At 39.2% G+C, this 17,681-nt stretch overlaps 7 protein-coding genes across 7 annotated transcripts; 5 read left to right on the top strand and 2 right to left on the bottom strand.

Annotated features, from left to right (window-relative positions):
- Nucleotides 1–1,137: 1,137 nt before the first annotated feature.
- Nucleotides 1,138–3,781, top strand: BCR41DRAFT_353439 (Creatinase/aminopeptidase). The gene is made up of 6 exons (XM_022024147.1): nucleotides 1,138–1,256; nucleotides 1,368–1,395; nucleotides 1,527–1,736; nucleotides 1,892–1,943; nucleotides 2,175–2,880; nucleotides 3,030–3,781. The coding sequence occupies exons 1-6, from the start codon at nucleotides 1,183–1,185 to the stop codon at nucleotides 3,772–3,774; spliced, it is 1,815 nt and encodes a 604-aa protein (XP_021881394.1). The 5' UTR covers nucleotides 1,138–1,182; the 3' UTR covers nucleotides 3,775–3,781.
- A 324-nt stretch (nucleotides 3,782–4,105) lies between these two features.
- BCR41DRAFT_396191 (hypothetical protein) lies at nucleotides 4,106–6,088 on the top strand (the record flags this gene model as incomplete). Its single annotated transcript, XM_022028786.1, has 1 exon — nucleotides 4,106–6,088. The coding sequence occupies one exon, from the start codon at nucleotides 4,106–4,108 to the stop codon at nucleotides 6,086–6,088; it is 1,983 nt and encodes a 660-aa protein (XP_021881393.1).
- Nucleotides 6,089–6,557: 469 nt separating this feature from the next.
- Nucleotides 6,558–9,147, top strand: BCR41DRAFT_353437 (hypothetical protein; the record flags this gene model as incomplete). Its single annotated transcript, XM_022024146.1, has 7 exons — nucleotides 6,558–6,706; nucleotides 6,825–7,165; nucleotides 7,294–7,429; nucleotides 7,510–7,650; nucleotides 7,793–8,574; nucleotides 8,712–8,864; nucleotides 8,961–9,147. Coding segments are annotated over 7 exons (1,822 nt in total), but the record flags the coding sequence as incomplete, so codon positions are not given.
- Nucleotides 9,146–11,561, top strand: BCR41DRAFT_386434 (Rad9-domain-containing protein). Its single transcript, XM_022027791.1, has 9 exons — nucleotides 9,146–9,294; nucleotides 9,417–9,640; nucleotides 9,804–9,933; nucleotides 10,042–10,260; nucleotides 10,389–10,498; nucleotides 10,634–10,698; nucleotides 10,805–10,847; nucleotides 10,934–11,383; nucleotides 11,503–11,561. Exons 1-9 carry the CDS (start codon nucleotides 9,261–9,263, stop codon nucleotides 11,539–11,541), a joined length of 1,314 nt encoding a protein of 437 aa, XP_021881391.1. The 5' UTR covers nucleotides 9,146–9,260; the 3' UTR covers nucleotides 11,542–11,561.
- Nucleotides 11,562–11,618: 57 nt separating this feature from the next.
- Nucleotides 11,619–12,683, bottom strand: BCR41DRAFT_353435 (hypothetical protein). Its single transcript, XM_022024145.1, has one exon. The coding sequence runs from the start codon at nucleotides 12,633–12,635 to the stop codon at nucleotides 11,664–11,666; it is 972 nt and encodes a 323-aa protein (XP_021881390.1). The 5' UTR covers nucleotides 12,636–12,683; the 3' UTR covers nucleotides 11,619–11,663.
- A 166-nt stretch (nucleotides 12,684–12,849) lies between these two features.
- BCR41DRAFT_386432 (hypothetical protein) lies at nucleotides 12,850–13,357 on the bottom strand (the record flags this gene model as incomplete). The annotated part of the gene is made up of 2 exons (XM_022027790.1): nucleotides 13,181–13,357; nucleotides 12,850–13,030 (listed from the first exon to the last, which is right to left on the bottom strand). Exons 1-2 carry the CDS (start codon nucleotides 13,312–13,314, stop codon nucleotides 12,850–12,852), a joined length of 315 nt encoding a protein of 104 aa, XP_021881389.1. The 5' UTR covers nucleotides 13,315–13,357.
- A 1,625-nt stretch (nucleotides 13,358–14,982) lies between these two features.
- Nucleotides 14,983–17,654, top strand: BCR41DRAFT_353433 (3-oxoacyl-reductase). The gene is made up of 7 exons (XM_022024144.1): nucleotides 14,983–15,109; nucleotides 15,592–15,894; nucleotides 16,368–16,542; nucleotides 16,748–16,834; nucleotides 17,073–17,165; nucleotides 17,255–17,376; nucleotides 17,476–17,654. The coding sequence occupies exons 1-7, from the start codon at nucleotides 15,029–15,031 to the stop codon at nucleotides 17,506–17,508; spliced, it is 894 nt and encodes a 297-aa protein (XP_021881388.1). The 5' UTR covers nucleotides 14,983–15,028; the 3' UTR covers nucleotides 17,509–17,654.
- Nucleotides 17,655–17,681: the final 27 nt, after the last annotated feature.

The following is a 17,681-nucleotide window of genomic DNA, read 5'->3' as shown; positions in this document are numbered from 1 at the left end:
TAGACTACCTCTATGATGATATGATATTCCCTATCCTCGATGTCATTTCTAGCTTCCAGAAAATGTTTGACAGCTAATGGGTTTGTGAGTGGACTGAATTTAGTACTCTTCAAGTTCATTGTGGCTATTTGGAATAGTGTTGGATCATGCAACGTCCTAAATGCATTCCAAAAAAGTATGCGGCTCATGATTATTGTCCTAATTTCAGTGCGTGTCTACACTAATATAGTCCTCAATTCAGACAACCTGAGAAGCATCGATCTAGGTAACAAAATGCACGTAATAAAAAAAAAAAAAAAAAAAAAACACACACTTTCGAGAATACAATGAGACGAGCCATGTCAAATAGATATTACCAGACCCTTTCTGAATATCGTCAAGTGCAATCTTGAATAATCACTCTTGGACAGACCATATTAGGTCCATGAGGGCACAAAAAGTGGTAATAGCATAGTGAAAATTATAAGCAACGGAATGCACTCAGGTAATTCAAGTTAGGTTTATGGTCCAGATAAGCCAAATACCGGATACATGTCAAGAATATGCTGTCAAATCTATATATTGTTGTTTGCTTCTATGGATTTTGTTCCCCAACGCGGAACCCCTGACTCCAATTGAGTGAGCGAGATGATAAATTGTTTCCATTTTTTAGTCTAGACCCCTCCCCCATCGTTGAAGTGTTGACAGCTTGAGTTGCCTTTGCTTCGGAACAAATCACTGTTGTTTACTTCATTTGTACACGACCACCAGAAATTAAGCGGCGTGTGTACTCCGGGGGTTTTTTTTCTACGCGTGTTGGATACTGGTTGTGTTTTTGCTGTGTTTCGACTATTTCTGAAAGAACAAAGAATAACATTGAGATCAACACCCATCAGGTGAAGAGGCAAAGAGGTAAAGAGAAGAAATGAGGGTGAACAGTGATGTGGGGCAGTGAAATTGAAATACGCTTCCAAATGCGGGGTCCATACCATCCTTTTCTATTGAGCATTTTCCCATCAGCTCTGTCTCTTTGATTGTGCTTGCATTCTGATCCGCAGGCTCACTTGAGTATCGCCGTGCACTGGTTGGCTGAACCTTTTAGTACAAAAAGTCCACTTCCCCACTTTTTTTTTTTTTTTTTTTTCTTCGCTCTTCTTTCCTCAACTTGATCCTCCCTCACTGTGCCTCCTATATCCTTCCATCATGACCGCCACCAACACCACAACTCGTCTGCAAAAGCTGCGTGAGTTGATGCAAAAGCACAATGTTACTGCATTGTAAGCCTTACTCGCTTCCTGACCTCTTGTTATCTGATACATAATGTTTATCAGCAATCAATTATTTTTCTCACGCTCATTACTGTGCTTCTAAATCGTTTGAATGTGTAGCGTTGTTCCTTCAGAAGATGCTCATCAGGTGTGTGGCCATTGCAATCACCAATTGCAAGTAGCATGACCTTTTTTTTCTGAATCATCAAGACAAAAAAGCCATGCTCACCAACATTTTTCTTTCTTCTTGTCCTTTTTTACATTTATTCCATGCGTTAGAGTGAATACGTTGCCGAATGCGATGAACGTCGTGCCTATATTTCTGGATTCACTGGCTCTGCAGGATTGGCGGTTGTCTCAATGGATTCGGCTGCACTCTTCACAGATGGCCGTTACTTCTTGCAAGCTTCGCAGCAATTGGACACAAACTGGACTTTGATGAAGTCTGGCCTCCCCGAGGTTCCTACCTGGCAGGAGTACCTTGTCAAGGTAAATCAACACAACCAATTCTATACGGGACCATCGGTTTCTTTTAAATATTTTTAGTTACTTTTGCCAGTATTCGAGACTAAAGTGATACGCCATTCTGCCTGTCGTTTGATTGCGAAAACCCTTGCCGCGGTTTATTTTTCCCTCGTTTCCAGAACCTCCCTGCTGGTTCCCGAATTGGTATCGATCCTCTTGTTTTCACCGCCAGTAAGTTATAAGATGTAATAAATTTATTATGTGACTTGCTGTGGTCTAGGATCCGCCTTGACGTCAAAAGACCAAATGGCATCATTCAGGACAGGGGTACTATCATAGCTTGGACATTTGGGCTTGCGACTCGGTGGTGGAAAAGTGGGTTCAGTCTAAAAAAAAACAGAGCATCAGTAGAAATTGACAGTCCGACTTTTTTCTTATTCCACTTTTCTTCTCACTTGATAGCCGATGCTAAGAAGCTCGAGACTGATCTCGCCAAGGTTGGATCGACCTTGGTCCCCACTGAGAACTTGGTTGATTTGGTCTGGGAAAATCGCCCAGCTCGTCCTGCCAGCAAATTGCTCGTTCTCACCACAAAGACTACAGGTCGCACTCATTCTGAGAAAATCGAGCAGCTGCGCAAAGACCTTGAGAAGAAAGGTGTAGCTGGATTTGTTGTCTCCGGTCTAGATGAGGTTGCTTGGTTGTTCAACCTACGTGGATCAGATGTACACTGTAACCCCGTTTTCTTCTCCTATGCTGTCGTCACTCCTGACTATGTCAGCCTATATCTTCAGAAGAAGTCGGTCTCGCAAGAGGTCAGGGATCACCTTGGAGCTGAGGTCACCATCAAACCCTACGAAAGCCTCTTTGATGACCTCCGTGCTTTGGCACCAACCCTTCAGACCAACAAGCAAAAGTTCCTTCTAGGTACCCGTACCAACCTTGCTATGGCTGTTGCTTTAGGTAAAGATAATACTGTCGAGGCCCGTTCTCCTGTCACGGATGCCAAGGCCATTAAGAACGAGGCAGAGTTGGAGGGTATGCGCCAGTGCCACTTGCGCGACTCAGCTGCTCTTATCAATTACTTTGCTTGGCTTGAGGAACAACTTACTAATGGCGTCGAGCTTGATGAGGCCGATGGTGCTGCACGCTTGGAGCAGTTCAGAGCGTATGTATCTTCCTGAGGCAATAACAGCAATATTCTTTGATCTGGTTCCTTCATATCAATTATGTTTGACCTTTTTCAATTATTTGATCTGATTCTGTAACTTTTTTTTTTTTTTTTTTTTTTTTTATCTAAAAAAATCCATTTCATAGTGAGCAAGCTGGATTTGTTGGTCTTTCCTTCGACACCATTTCTTCGACAGGCCCTAACGGAGCCATTATTCACTACAAACCTGAGAAGCCTAAAGCTGCTCGCATCAATCCTGATCTAGTCTACCTTTGCGATTCTGGCGGACAATACATCGATGGAACAACTGATGTCACTCGCACACTCCACTTCAAAACGCCCAATGACTTTGAGAAGCGTGCCTTCACTCGTGTCCTTCAAGGACACATCGCCATCGACACTGCGGTCTTCCCTGAAGGCACATCTGGGTATCTTTTGGACGTTTTGGCTCGTCGTGCTCTATGGGCTGATGGCCTCGATTTCCGCCACGGAACTGGACATGGCGTTGGTGCTTTCTTGAACGTACATGAGGGACCTCACGGATGTGGCACTCGTATTGCTTACAACGATATTCCCTTGGTCCCAGGCATGACATTGACAAACGAGCCCGGCTATTACGAGGATGGGAAATTCGGTATCCGTATTGAGAACGTCATGCTGGTGCGCAAAGTCGAGACTCTCAACAACTTTGGAGGACGTGGTTACTATGGTTTTGAACATGTGACTTTAGTCCCTATTCAACTCAAGATGATCGACCGCTCACTACTGACACACCTGGAGATTGAATGGATCAACGCCTATCACGCTGAGTGCCTAGCCAAGGTTTCACCTTTCTTGGTCAAGGACAGCCCAGGCTTCAAGTGGTTACAGCGCGAGGCTGCCTCTCTTTAAAAAAAAAAAAAAAAAAAAAAAAAAAAAAAAAAGACATCTCTCGCCATGGGGGTGTAAATACCATAGAGCAAGAAATCACTCTTTGTTGTAAATAATGCGTTGACAAAGCGAATGATAATAAAAAAAGAAGCTGATTATTGTTGAAGCTATTGCGCCGATCCCCTGATCAATCATCTTTTTTTACAATCGCTAGCATGGCCGTCTGCTTCTGAACATAAAATAAAAGTTTTTTTTTTTTTTTTTTTTTTTTTTTTTTTTTTCGCTTTAATGATTTTTACAGCTTTTTAAATCTTCTTTAGTACTATCCTATACCCTATACCTTCCTGTAGCAATGAAAGAAAGCGAGCCAACAGCGTTAGAACATCATTCATATCTCATTGAACACCAGGTCCTTGACTTTCTTGACAAAGATGCGCCTTATCATGAAGTTAAGCAACCAGCGCTTCATCCTGTTATCACAAAGCATATTGTCAGTGACCAGAGCAGGCAAAAAGCCGTTGCTTCTCTTCAACAAACGCCGTCGTCTCTACCACTCCGCTATCTGTCCTCACCACAAACACCACCTAATAACCATTCTTTATTCAATACCTTGCAACAGGGCATTAACTACGACAGAGCCAGGAACGAGACCGAGACCGAGGTCAAGCCCTTTAGTATGGAGCATGAACCCTCACCACCTTCACATCCACCTGTGGTTGAGCAATGGCGAGGAGATATAATCGACAAGACAGAACCCTCACCGTCGATCCCTTCTATCGACAAGATACCACTCTTTCAATTGAATCAACAAAATATAGGGAAAGGAATCACTTTTTCATCCTCTAACGATCCTCGACCTGTGACAGTGAAGGCGATAGTGCAGAACGAATCTTTGACTGATGTTCGTAAAGAGCTCATTGGGCAGCGATCAATGCATCAAAGCCAAAATCGAAGCCAAAACCAAAGCGAAGCAAGCGGCAGCAACAGTATCGTCGCTACGAATGATGCCTCAAAGAACAACACAGAATACAGTCTAGATCCTCATCCACGCACAACCCTGATCCCTCTACCAACTACAGCAGCAACTCGAGGAAGCAGAGCGGAGAATAGCATGCTTCCTTCCATAGATTTACAAGTGGCGAATGGCGTTGTCGTCAGTAGTGGCATTTGCAATGATTTCAAGTACCCGAATAGACCTTCATTAACAAGTATTGACTACAAGAGGCCATCTCTCCCTGTGCGATTAAAGAACTTATCCTCGAGTGGCTCGACCTCACTAGGCAGGAGTCCTTATCATCTTTATTCGTATAACAATAGCAGCCATTATCTACTTGGTACCTCTAGAACAAAATCTCAAAAGAACAAAAGCACCTTGGCCTCTATTCCATGCTCTCCTGGTCATCAGGTCCATCCACAAGTTGATCCGGGGCCTATTCTAGGGGTTCGTCGTCCAATCCGTACAAAACAATATCTTTTATATGATGTGCCCTTTTATGGTATTGAAAATGTCGACATCTCTTCTAGTCGCCACGATTTACTGATGAGACAACATTCTTTGGATGGGCATAACTCTGGCGATGCTTCCCATGCTATTGCCAGTATTAGTACTGCTGATGCTAATAATAGTCCTAGCATTGGAACTGATACCAATGTAGGTGCTGGGGCTGCTAGCCCAAGCTTGGCAGAGCACAGAGAACATATTTGGTTTATTGCACATGAGCATGAGTATGGGACAGAGGCGAGAGCCGATGGCGGGGATATCAGTAATGCGGCTGTAGGTAGCCAGGCATTGCTGAAAGGCCGGCACAAGAGATTTCAAAGAAGTGTTCCGATTCAAGAAGTGTACACCAGTAAGAGCAGTAATAGTAGCTCTGCCCCACAACCCAAAGACGTAAGCTTTGCCTCACAGGGAGGAATGCTTTCACCACAAGAAACTGGTTCGTCGACAATCTCAAAGATAACAACGACATCTACAAGGCCTAGTGGAGCAAGTAGCGAGGGTCCTACTGCTGAAGGAACAGGTGATGGCGCTGAGGATCTTCTTGATCAACCTCGACGACAGCAACTTCAGGATGGTTCACTGAACCAGATACCACACGTGAGTCAGGGAGTCTATGGTCCAGATACATTCGCTGAGTATCTTTTGGAAAGTAGTAAACCGCCAAATTCACCACAGAGGCATCGAAGGCGGTATTCAAGGGCGATGAACCAACACTGGAAAAACTGTCTATGTTTCTTGGTGTTCGTAGCTGTGATAGTGGTGGTACCTTTAATGGTGATTCGTAAAGGGCCTTCCTCCTCCTCTTCTTCTTCAGACCCCAGCCAGCATAACTGACCATGAGGGCTAAGCATCAAAGCAACATGGTCCCTTGGCGATGATAATAATAGAGCACTATGCCAAACTATGGTGATATCCCTACTACTACTACTACTACTACTACTACAACTAGTAGAGACCTTGGAATGTAGTATGAGGTGGCCTCAGCTCTCAATGCGATCATACCAAAAAAATGAATTTTTAAAGTCTGAAAGCGATGGTCCTAACCTGACACCCTTTTTGTCTCTTATCCGTGCCTCCTGAGTCTACTTTATCTCAAAGAAATAAAACATTAAAAAAAAAAAAAAGGTTCATATTTAGGTATTTAGGTTAAAGCGCGTCTTGTCCCTCCTGAACGACGCGTCTTTGGCTCGATCACTATGACTGCGCCGTTCATGAAATGTTACACACACATGTCAACCATACCAACTCGAAATAAATGAGTGAATGTAAAAAATTCCATTTGTAAAAAAATCCTCTTATTCGCCATGAACAACACAGATTCCAAAAAGAAAACAAAAATCACCGAAATCACACGCTCAACCATTGATACCATCACAACGCATGCAGTCCTTTCCAAAGCAATTTCGAATGACACAAAGCCCACACCTGGATACTTGTTTCCAGAGATTGCACGTACGGAAATATCAAACCACTTTTCTGGACATTAAGAAAAAAAAAAAAAAAAAAAAAAAAACACAAATACAAAAATTACTTGTATTAAAATTTTAAAACAAATCGGTTAAAATAATAGGTCTAACGCAATCTCCTGGGACCAGCTCTGTCACCCTTTCACAGCTTCTCAAAATCATTACTCCTGTGAATGGTGATAAATCCTCATTGTCCAACCTTGGTGGTGGTGTTGGCGGTGGAGCAGTGACCTCCAGTTCATCGTTGACCTATTCATCATCACCCCATGTATTATTGAAGGCACTCAAAATCCTCCGACAGCTTGCTCAGAGTGGTTCAGCCGAGTTTCGAACTAATCTGGCAAGACGAGGAAAGGGGCTTTTAGCAGAGATAGTTGGATATCGAGGGCAATGGGATGAAATTCATGGGGATCGATTTAACGAAGATATAAGAAATGTTGCAGAGGTACTTTTTTTTTTAAAAAAAAAAAAAAAAAAAAAAACTGAAGTGGATAATGATAATGGAAAGACTGTAATTTCAATTCTGAAATAGTTTAATACGTAACATCTTTATATATATATAAAACGGAGTAGGATCTAATCGAGTATATGCATGCGAATCCAGTCCAGGAAGAAGAGTTGGTTGGGGGATTTTCGGATAGTTTTACAGACAAAGAAGCGATGGTAATGAGGAATAGTACTCAAGGCTTACCAGGATTTGGAAACCCAGGTAAAAGAACTAAAAAAAAAAAAAAAAAAAAAAAAAGAGCCTCAGTTTTAAAATTAATCCGCAATTCAAATAAAAAAAAGAGCATGATGACTCTGATAGTGAAAAGGATGCACTTCGACCAAGCATCCCAAAGAAAAAAAGCAAAAAGAAGGACGAAAAGCCTATGCCTCCACTTCCGGGCTTCGGGAACCCAGAATTTGAGAATGATGATGTCAATTCAGGTATATCGATGAACTTCCTAAAAGCATGCAATTTAATGCTCTCTAGCAACAGGCTCGAAGGATCTCCGTCAACCAACGACAAAGTTTATTTATTTGATTTTTTTTTTTTTTTTTTTTTTTTTAAATCCGACAATGATAATAGAACCTACATTGATGAAACGGTTGGTGGAAAAACTACAGGACATGACAGCGCCTCCACCACCGATGGCTATGCGTGCTGCTTTCCGAGAACAAGAGCAGCGGCGACAAAAGCTCTTTGTTGGCGAGTATAGTATGCGTGATGAAACTCATGGTGGAATCCATAATAATCCAAACTATACCAGTAGTAAGGCCAAAGAAGGAGCTGTCGCGTTGATAGGCACAAACCCTTTCAAACGAACAGTACGAGTACAAGGCATGGCGGCAGGTGGTTGGAATGAGATATCATCATCGAAGGATGGATCTGGAATACGGGCTTCTCTACTTGATATGACGGCTTCCCATGTGTTCCCTGTTGCGCGTTCTGGGACAGGGTCTGTCCAGTTTAGGAACGAGACTGCAGGATTGGTATATGAACGGGCACAACATGTACAGACAGAACTTGTGCGGTCGAAATTGCAACAGTCGCTATTATCGGATTTGTTGACGGAAGACAAGTCAAATAAATCATCCACACAGGATCTGATAGACACTACGTTTTCAGTACCGAATTCGACCCCAGCACAACAGACTGAGATTGATATATCGTTTGTATTCTGGGGGATTGCCAAGGATATCTGCGACGTTGTTGTCGCTGCACTCGAACAAGAAAAATCATCGTCTTTGGTGGATCAGAGTGAAGACTTGAATGCATTGAACGCCACTAATCAAGGGACACCTGTAATGACAGGACTCTTGCGAGACATGATTGACTGGATTGAACATGAAAACTGGGAGCGACGATTAGTAGGAGTCTTTTTTAATTTATTTTAATTTATTTTACTTTTTCTTTAACCCTTTGACGCTATATGAAGCGACTAATAATTTTTGACTAACTGAGTATACTCTCGATGCTTGAATGATAAAAACACTTTCCACCGCAGCGATATTTGTTTGTATTGGATGCTTTTCTGGCACATCCAAAGATTGAACCAGAATTGATGGGTTGCTCATCACTTCCAGTCCTGTCAAAGACGCTGATGGGGCCCATGTGCCTTGAAGCGGCCCAACCTTCTGTTCAAGAACTTTCGTCCCATGTAAGTCAAAGTTTTCTCTCATTGCTCAATCTTGGCATATATTTTTTTTGGATACTTAAAATGGTTTCCTGGTATTGAATAATAATAAAAAAATAGTTAGCAAAGTATATCAAGAATGAGTACAGAGGGTCATCTCGTTCAAGCGTATCAAGTGGCAAAATTCGGGCAATGTCTTTGATCAACATGACTCTTTTGGACATTTCAGACAAACCTTAAAATACAAGGCGAGCTATGCTTGTGTGCGATCAAATGGTGGCAAAACTTAATAAAAGCAATATTCCATTTCCCACATTCCATTGAAGCAATTCATTCATTCCTTTTTCTTCATTCTCAATCATTTCCTTTGCATTTTTATCGTGCGAAAGTTATTTTGTAATTAAAAAAAAAAAATTACGCATGAGGGCCATCATTCCTTCTATCTCCATCAAAGGTAAAGGATCCTTTCTTCCTCTCGCCCAGTTTTCTTTTCTTTTTTTTTTTTTTTTCTCCTACTTGTTACAATTCTCACATCACACTGTAATAACAAACATAAAAAAACCATAACGATAACAGGTTTCCAAGCAGTATTGGTATGTCTGTCCAAGATCGGTGACGATATCGTGGTAGAAGCTCGACCGGATCGATTCATCCTCTCGACTCTCAACATCACACGTTCTGCTTTCGCAACCTTTACATTTACCCGGGTATTTTTTGAGAGCTATCATCTAGATACAACTGCAGAAGCAATTAAACATGATAGCTCAGGCCCTTATTTGAGATGTACTGTTTTGGCCAAGGTAAAAAAAAAAAAAAAAAAAATAGAGAAAAAAACAGTATTGTCATAGCCTAAGTTCTTTATGTGAGTGTATTCTTGTAGGTTTTAATAGGTTTTTTTCTTCCTTTCTTTCTTTCTTTCTTTCTTTCTTTTTTTTTTTTTTTTTTTTTTTTTTCCTTCAAAAGGCTTTGGTATCAGCTTGCAAGATCCGTGGCAACGTGGAGTCCAAGATTGAAAAGCTCTGCTTATTTATGAACTCGGCTGAAGGCGTTGGAGAAAATTGTCGTTTAACAGTTGAAATAATTTTCAAATATGGTAAAAAAAAAAAAAAAAAAAAAGAAGCCATAATCGCATTAAGGAATAGTTTCCATAAACATGTATATATATATTGATATTCATATCTATATCACAAACACACCATAGGGTTCATTAAAATCCACAAGTTACTCTACGAATCGTGTCCGGAGCCCTTACAAGTCTTAGACTCTATTGAATCCTGCTCTAATTCATGGAGTCTCCCGCCTGCTGCACTGATTGGATTTGCAGAGAATTTTTCATCCAAGGCTGAGGAAATCTCGATGAAGTGTCATCAAGAAGGAGTCACTTTCAAGACTTTTCTAGATGCAAATGAAGGAGGACTGAGTAAGATCCGTTTCCGTCAAAAATTATATGTCCATCCATCCCTTTTTCACTTTTAGGCTTTTTGAAATACTGATTGCAATCAACCAATCAATCAATGGATCAATCAATATATATGTATGTTCTTTTAGAGGCGTCAGGTAGATTTGGAACGACTGTTGTACCAATCAACAGGAGCGCGTTGGAGTTTTACAAGCTACAGGAAGAAGTCGAGATCACATTTTCGCTAAAGGAATTCAAAGTATGTAAGCAACATGGATGCATTCACGCGCAACCTTTTGACCTTTTGATGCAGGAAAGTATGGAAAAACAAATTGATCCGACTATACTTTTCTGTTGCTCTTTCTTTTATTTTACACTTGTGAAAAAAAAAAAGGCAATCATTGCCTTTGCAGTGACACTTCGTCTGCCATTAGATGGGTATTTTGATGCTAGGAGTCGGTAAGACACCAGTCGTTTGTCCTTTTTGTTATAGTCTCTATGGATGATTTGTTTAGGTACAAATACTCATGTCATTTGGACTTGCCTGTCTGTTGGGTTATATTAGGCCATTACTCCTTAGAGTACAAGTTGAAAGCATTGTGAGCGGAGTAAGTGTTTGATGAAATAAAAGATTCTGTTTATAAGTTTGATATCTTTTTATTCTTACTTTTTTTTTTTTTTTTTTTTTTGATAGACTTTCGCTTTGGCGACGGTCCTTAATGAAGGCGAGGCGCCAGAACCATCTCCAATACCTTCTAAACGAGAATATGAGGCGATGAAGGGGGAGGACAGGGGAACGGTGGCGCAAGGGAAAAGTACACATGATAAGGGTCACGGCGAACTTGATCTCACACAACCTGAGAACGCCTTATTTTTAGATGATGACTCAGAATGGCTCGGAGAGCTGAATAGTTTAGAAATGGAGGAGACAGCGACTAGCGCAAAGGCAACGACGACAAATACCAAAAATAATGCTTTAGCATCAGTTAACCATCCAAAGCAGGAGAGACAGTCGTCACAAGCCCTCCAACAACAACAAAAGCAGCAGCAGCTATATCTAAGGGTAGCTGAGGATGTACGGATTTATGAGGATGAGGATGAGCCATTTGAGATTGAGGAAGAGTTCTTGTCATCAAGTCGACAGGTGAGTTTTTTATTATTGCTATTATCATTATCATTATTCTTTTTTAAAGGTTATTGTGTTATTGAAAAACCATTTAAAACAAATCTATTTTCTAACATTATCTTGCAAACTATTTTTAGTCTAAGCGTGCACGCTTCAATTTTGATGAGGACGACTAAGGATTTATAATAATTAGGTGATTTATTATATAAATATATATATATTTGAATTAAGAAAAATTAAAACTTTAATTATAATAGTCGTGTGTGCCCACGCGTCATTGCTCAGGCTCTTTGTTTTTTCAAGCAAGCTCCATTTCTTGGGCTTTGCCCTCATCAACAGAGTTTTTGCGACTGCCAGCAGGAGAAATAGGCAGCTCTCCTGTCTTTTGGGTATTTACGATTTCTTGAGCGATCAAGGAATGATAGGTTATAATGGAGGAGTCACCTCGTTGAATGGCGGCTCGCAATTGTAGGCTGACTCTCTGAGCAATGCGCCGTACAACCTCGTTATGTTGTGTAGCAGCAACAGGAGCGGAGGTATCAAAGGGACTGACACTATGACCTGTTGCAAAGGAAGGCATACATGGCTGAGGAGGATTTTGCTGCTGGTGCTGGTGCTGCTGGTGCTGCTGCTGCTGTTGTTGTTGTTGTTGTTGTTGTTGTTGCATCTCCATCTCCATCTCCATCCCCAAGTCAACGAACCCTCTCAAAAACCTATCCTTGTCCGAATCACTATCTGCATTGGATTTTGACAACCGCTTCACTCGATCTGTCATTGCCTCTTGTGTTTGCTGTTCTCTCAACTGCCGAATCTCTTGATTCGCTTCCAACATGGCGGAACTAAGGTCTTGAGCGGGGGTTGGGCGATCTCGACCATTGTTATCGCCGTTGGCTCCAGAGCCGTTCCCACTGGGCCCACCGTGATGACCATCTCGGGTAGATTGGAAAACATCTCCGGTGCGGGATGTGATCTCAGGCGCGAAATTAAAGGTGGCAGTTGTAGGTGAAGGTGTGGGTGAAACTAAGGGGGAGGGCAATGATGCTGATGCTGACATTGATGCTGACATTGATGCTTGGATGGGAGCTGAGGAAGTCTTTGATGATAGGGGAATAAAGTCCAAATTCTGGGTGAGAACCTCACCTTTATAAGGATTGATTTCGTCATGACCATTGCCGTTGTAGGTCGGGTGCATCATGTCCACATGGACATTAGTGACTTTAGTATCAAGGGGCAGTCCAGCTTTCGCGAAGGCAGTAACAGTAGTAGTCATGGTTGTTGGCGTTGTTGGTGTAGTCTTGAAGCTCTGAATCGGCGATTGAGTTGGGGGAGAAGAAAAGGAGAGAGGGAAAAAAAAAAAAAGGCGCTTAAATAAAATGTAGACTAATGACAAATGTCTTCTGTTCTGTTCTATTTTTTTTTTTTTTTTTTTCTTCTAGCTCATTAAGACACACGGACATGACGAACACTTTTTTTATAAACATAATTCAGTAGAGATATAAAATAGACAATACCTGCTTCTCCACAGCGTTTACAACCGGCTCTGGTGACATGGAGAGCTGCTCATTCATCACATAGTCAGCTGGCACAAGCTCCGATGGCAAGAGAGTTTTCGCAGGACAGGCTGATTGCTCGGCTATTCTTGTTTCATTCGTCATACGGAGCGAACTATGTTTATGGAAGATAAAAAATAAAATAAAATAAAATAAAAAAATAGATGGATAAGTGGTACGTTCATGAAAAACAAGGTGATTGGATATTATACATTATGGTCATTATTATTATTATAATTATACTATTTCATGTTTGATTACGTACTTTAGCTCAAGGTGCATGGGATCGGAGTTGTTCAAGACTCCATAGACAGTGTCAGTGACCTGTTGAAGAGTCATCACGGGGCTTGCATTGGCTTCATCAGCGAGCGCAATAAGAGTGGATGGAGTGGTAGTCATGTTTGAATTAATTTGGGGATAAGATAGATCTGATAGTAAAAAGAAGTAACGTGATTTTTTTTTTTTTTTTTTTTTTTTTTTCTATTTTTTTGAGAGAGAGATTGATTTGAGCGGTACGGTATGTGTACTTTATTTTTTTATTGAGGAAGAAGAAAGAAGCAGGAGTGGAAGAAGAAAGAAGAAAGGAGAGTAAAGAAGAAGGCAAAGTAAAGTTGAGATGATAAAGAAGATGAGGAAAAAAAAAAAAAGAGAGGGAAGAAATGGATGGAATTTAAAGGTTTTTTTTTTACAGATCGAGTAAAAACCAGGATAAGGGACAGAGAAAAATACAGGACCCGGCAAAAAATACAAACAAACAGACAATCAAATGAACAAATGAACGAACAAACAAACATAAACAAAATCTGCTAACATAAACAAAATCAACTGTGTTTTAATTGAGACAATTGTTCAAAGAAACAAAAAATAAAAAATAAAAAAAAAAAAAAACTATGCCCATCTGTAAGGAATAAGCAAAAGAATGTAAATGTGGACTCCTTTCAAGAAAAAAGGGTTCGTTTTGCTCTCGTTTATGCATTTATGCACAGATTACAAGAAAAAAGGTCAGTTTGCTTGGTACAAAAAAAAAAAAAAAACTAAGAGCAGAAGAGCAAAGGAAGAAAGTACGTAAATGTTATTTGTGTTTGTGTTTCTTTGTATTTTCTAAGCAAACGCCCTTTTTTATGGTGTTATTCCTACTATGAGATACTATCCTGGGGATGTAAATGCTGAGCATGAGCACATGCTCACATAGGAATATATAGACACTTTGACGTGTAGAATGATTGAATACTATTTTTATTTTTACAATATGAATGTAAAAAAGTAAACTTTAACATGCTGCATTAGTAATGTGTGTAAAGTTGTAAAAAAGATGTTTATTTGGAGTAGGATAAGCTATTCTCATTATTATTTACTAGACTATTCATTGGTTCAAGTCCAAAGGAGTCATCAGACAGGATCATCATCTTCCTCACTCTCTGGTCCTTGATCGCCCTTTTGGCCAAAATGCAATGTTCCTCATACACTAAATATGCTAAACAATAAATGTAGAATTACAGTTTTTTCAGTTTTTTTTTTTATTTTTTTTTTTTACTATTTCCCATATTTGTATATTGAATATAGTGTATACTTGTACATGTGAATGGTGTATAACGCATGTGAATAGATGAATGTGTTATGTGTGTATGTGTATAGATAGATGTATGTGTATGTAGGAGAAGGATGATCGATGTGTAAAGAGGGGAAGAGATAATAATTTACTGCACTCTCACCGTCTAGGGGGTTTGATTTTATTAGACCCATCGAATTTTTTTTTTTGTCCCATGAGCTTGGTATCGTTTCTAATTGCACCACTTTAGCGTTACTGTCTCCAATTGTCCCAATGATTGTTCAGGGATGTAGGACAAGGGGAAACAAAAGATTTGGATTGGTCGAAGGAGACACAGACGCGTGGAAAGAAATGCCTGAAATGTCCGAAATAAGGGTGCACACATCATCAACCCCCTAACAACTCGCACGCATATCACGCGTGAAAATATAGAACTGGAAAAAAAATAAAATAATCTCTCTCTCTTACACACACAGCACACAGCACACAGCACAGCACAGTGGCGCTTTTCTTTCTTTTTTTTTTTTTAATCTTTTTCACGAATTCTCATTGTGGCCTGACATCATGACAGCAGCAAGACTGGCTAGATCCGTCCCTGTCATTCAAACAATGTGCTCACCACTTTGCCGTTCTTACACTACAAATGTAATAAACTATGCATCTTTCCCTTTTTAACCACACATACCACATACAGACGTCACATTCACAAATAATCATCCAACTCCATGTCATTTTCACACCAACTCCATGGCATCGAAACTGCTCTTTATTTATTTATTTATTTTATTTTAATTTTTCTTTTCTGATAAGCTGATAAGGTGGCTTTTGCCAATATATGTCCGAGCCGAGTTGCTTTTCTGCTCTATGAATCTATCATGTTCAATTACATATTACATATGCTCAAAGGGCTAATTTTTTCCTTATAGAGCCTAACACACATTTTTTACTTTTTATATTTATATTTATATTTATATTTATATTTATATTTATATTTATATTTATATTTATATTTATATTTATTTTTTTTTTTTTTTTTTTTTTTTTTTTTAATCAAATTGTTACCCCAAATATCTCACGCCATGACCTAACTTTTTTTTTTTTTTTTTTTTTTCGTCCTTGTGGTCTAGACAAAGCCCCTTGCCAACACATTGACACTCATCCCTGGAGGAACTCGAGGCATTGGACTTGCAACTGCAAAATTATTTGCACGTCAAGGTTCACGAATTGTGATCTTGGCTCGCGACCATCATCGGATCCAACATGTCCTTCAAAAGGAATTAGATCCCTACGTCTCATCTTTTCCCCCGGCATCCTCCTCCTCTTCAAATAGCAATAGTAATCATCAAAGTCATAACCAAACTCAAGATCAAGGCCATCTTGGATTCCAATGCGATGTTTCTAACCAAGAGGCAGTTGATCAAGTAATCAAGGTAAAAAAAAATATGTATATACAAGATAAAGTTAAAATAAATGTTTACAATGTATAGAGTTTCTATAAATGAAAACAACAATATATATATATATATACTACATATGTTGTACATGCGGTCCATGCGTGTTTAGGAGGGAAAAAAAAAAAAAAAAAAAAAAAAAAAAAAGGAGGGAAGACAGGAAAGAGATGGAAGAAGAGCGAAGGGGAAGGGAGAAATGGCGCCTTGCCCAAAAAAGGAAATACCCGCTAATCATTAATTTGATCCGCTCATTTATTTTAACTTTTTACTTTATTTTATTTTATTATTTTTACTGTTTATTGCATAAAAAAAAAAAAAAAAACATCTTTCTACAACTCCATATGTATCGCATTCTGAAATGTATGCAATTCTTTCTTACGAAATAATGGTGATATACTTACCATACATATCAAAATATCAAATTATCAAAAAAAAAAAAAAAAAAAAAAAAGGATGTGACTAAGGTTGGATCCATTGATTACTTGATAACATCTGCAGGAATAGCCCGGGACTCTTTGCTCATCGCTCATAACCCACAGGATATGGAGAATGTGATCAATACCAACTTGATGGGTACCATGTGGATCAACAAGGCTGTTGCTAAGGGCATGATAAGACGGAAAAAAGGTAAAAAAAAAAAACTATAGCATCAATATCTTCTCCTTAAAAAAAAAAAAAAAAAAGACAGAGAGTAGAATAATATCATAAAAAGGGAGGTGGATAAGGAAAAAAAAAAAAAAAAAAAAAAAAAAAAAAAAGTCTAATGAGATTACCACATTGCTAATATTTATTTATTTGTTTATTTGGCATATTTGTATGCATGTGTTTAAAGGTGCTATCATCAACATCTCAAGTGTTGTGGGTATCCATGGAAATATTGGGCAGACTGTTTATAGTGCCTCCAAGGCGGCCATCATTGGTAAGGAAGTTTGACAAAAAAAAAAAAAAAAAAAAAAAGGCCTCATTTGTCTATCTATCCATCTATCTCCATCTCTCTATATTACATCTTTTTGCCTATATGTCTATTTTATTTTACTTTTCAGCATTAATTTACTCCTCTCCTTAACCTAATCTACATCATATATCTGTATCTGTATCTAAAAAAAAAAAAAATCCTGGTGTGTCCATGTTTGTGTATGATGGGATCATATGTGTAGGATTTTCTAAATCACTTTCCAAAGAACTGGGATCTCGAGGTGTCACCGTCAACGTGATTGCTCCTGGTTACATTGACACTGATATGACAGCAGGTAAGTGCTATTAAAATAAAACATGGCTTTAATCTTTTACATAGTGTGTAATAACTAATTAAAATAAAAAATAAAAATCGTCAAATTAGGTGTCTCTGAAGAAAGAAGAAAGGATATCATTGCAAGGACATCCCTTGGTCGTTTTGGACAGCCAGAAGATGTAGCCGAAGCTGCCTTGTTCCTTGCACAATCCAAATTCATCACTGGACAGGTAAAGAAAAAGAAAAAGAAAAAGAAAAAGAAAAAAAAAAAAAAAGCTAAACTGCCTGATCACTTGATTGACCAAAGTTGACCTTTTTTTTTTTTTTAGGTGCTTAAAGTGGATGGTGGTCTGATACTCTAAATCTTTGCATTTCGCAAAAACACGTCACAGTAATCTATTTTTCTTTTTTTTTCTTTTTGGTGGCAAAACATTGCCAGAATGCTTAATTTTTTATTTTTCTTTAATCAAGAAAAGAAATAAAAAAATAAAAAATAAAATGACAGTTGTACATTAAGGAAAAGTCGATTGGAGTG

This window comes from Lobosporangium transversale, assembly GCF_002105155.1.
Source record: "Lobosporangium transversale strain NRRL 3116 chromosome Unknown BCR41scaffold_18, whole genome shotgun sequence".
Lineage (NCBI taxonomy): Eukaryota > Fungi > Mortierellomycota > Mortierellomycetes > Mortierellales > Mortierellaceae > Lobosporangium > Lobosporangium transversale.
The sequence above is the reverse complement of the archived record's forward strand: the minus strand, read 5'-3'. Positions and strand labels throughout refer to the sequence as shown.

Coding starts and splice junctions, on each gene's coding strand:
- BCR41DRAFT_353433 (XM_022024144.1), top strand. CDS start 15,029: ATGACAGCAGCAAGACTGGCTAGATCCGTCCCTGTCATTCAAACAATG. Junction 16,543..16,747: donor CATGATAAGACGGAAAAAAG/GTAAAAAAAAAA, acceptor ATGTGTTTAAAG/GTGCTATCATCAACATCTCA. Junction 17,377..17,475: donor CCAAATTCATCACTGGACAG/GTAAAGAAAAAG, acceptor TTTTTTTTTTAG/GTGCTTAAAGTGGATGGTGG.
- BCR41DRAFT_386434 (XM_022027791.1), top strand. CDS start 9,261: ATGAGGGCCATCATTCCTTCTATCTCCATCAAAG. Junction 9,295..9,416: donor TCCTTCTATCTCCATCAAAG/GTAAAGGATCCT, acceptor TAACGATAACAG/GTTTCCAAGCAGTATTGGTA. Junction 10,499..10,633: donor TTTCGCTAAAGGAATTCAAA/GTATGTAAGCAA, acceptor AAAAAAAAAAAG/GCAATCATTGCCTTTGCAGT.
- BCR41DRAFT_353435 (XM_022024145.1), bottom strand. CDS start 12,635: ATGACTACTACTGTTACTGCCTTCGCGAAAGCTGGACTGCCCCTTGAT.
- BCR41DRAFT_353439 (XM_022024147.1), top strand. CDS start 1,183: ATGACCGCCACCAACACCACAACTCGTCTGCAAAAGCTGCGTGAGTTG. Junction 1,257..1,367: donor AAGCACAATGTTACTGCATT/GTAAGCCTTACT, acceptor TTGAATGTGTAG/CGTTGTTCCTTCAGAAGATG. Junction 1,396..1,526: donor CTTCAGAAGATGCTCATCAG/GTGTGTGGCCAT, acceptor TCCATGCGTTAG/AGTGAATACGTTGCCGAATG.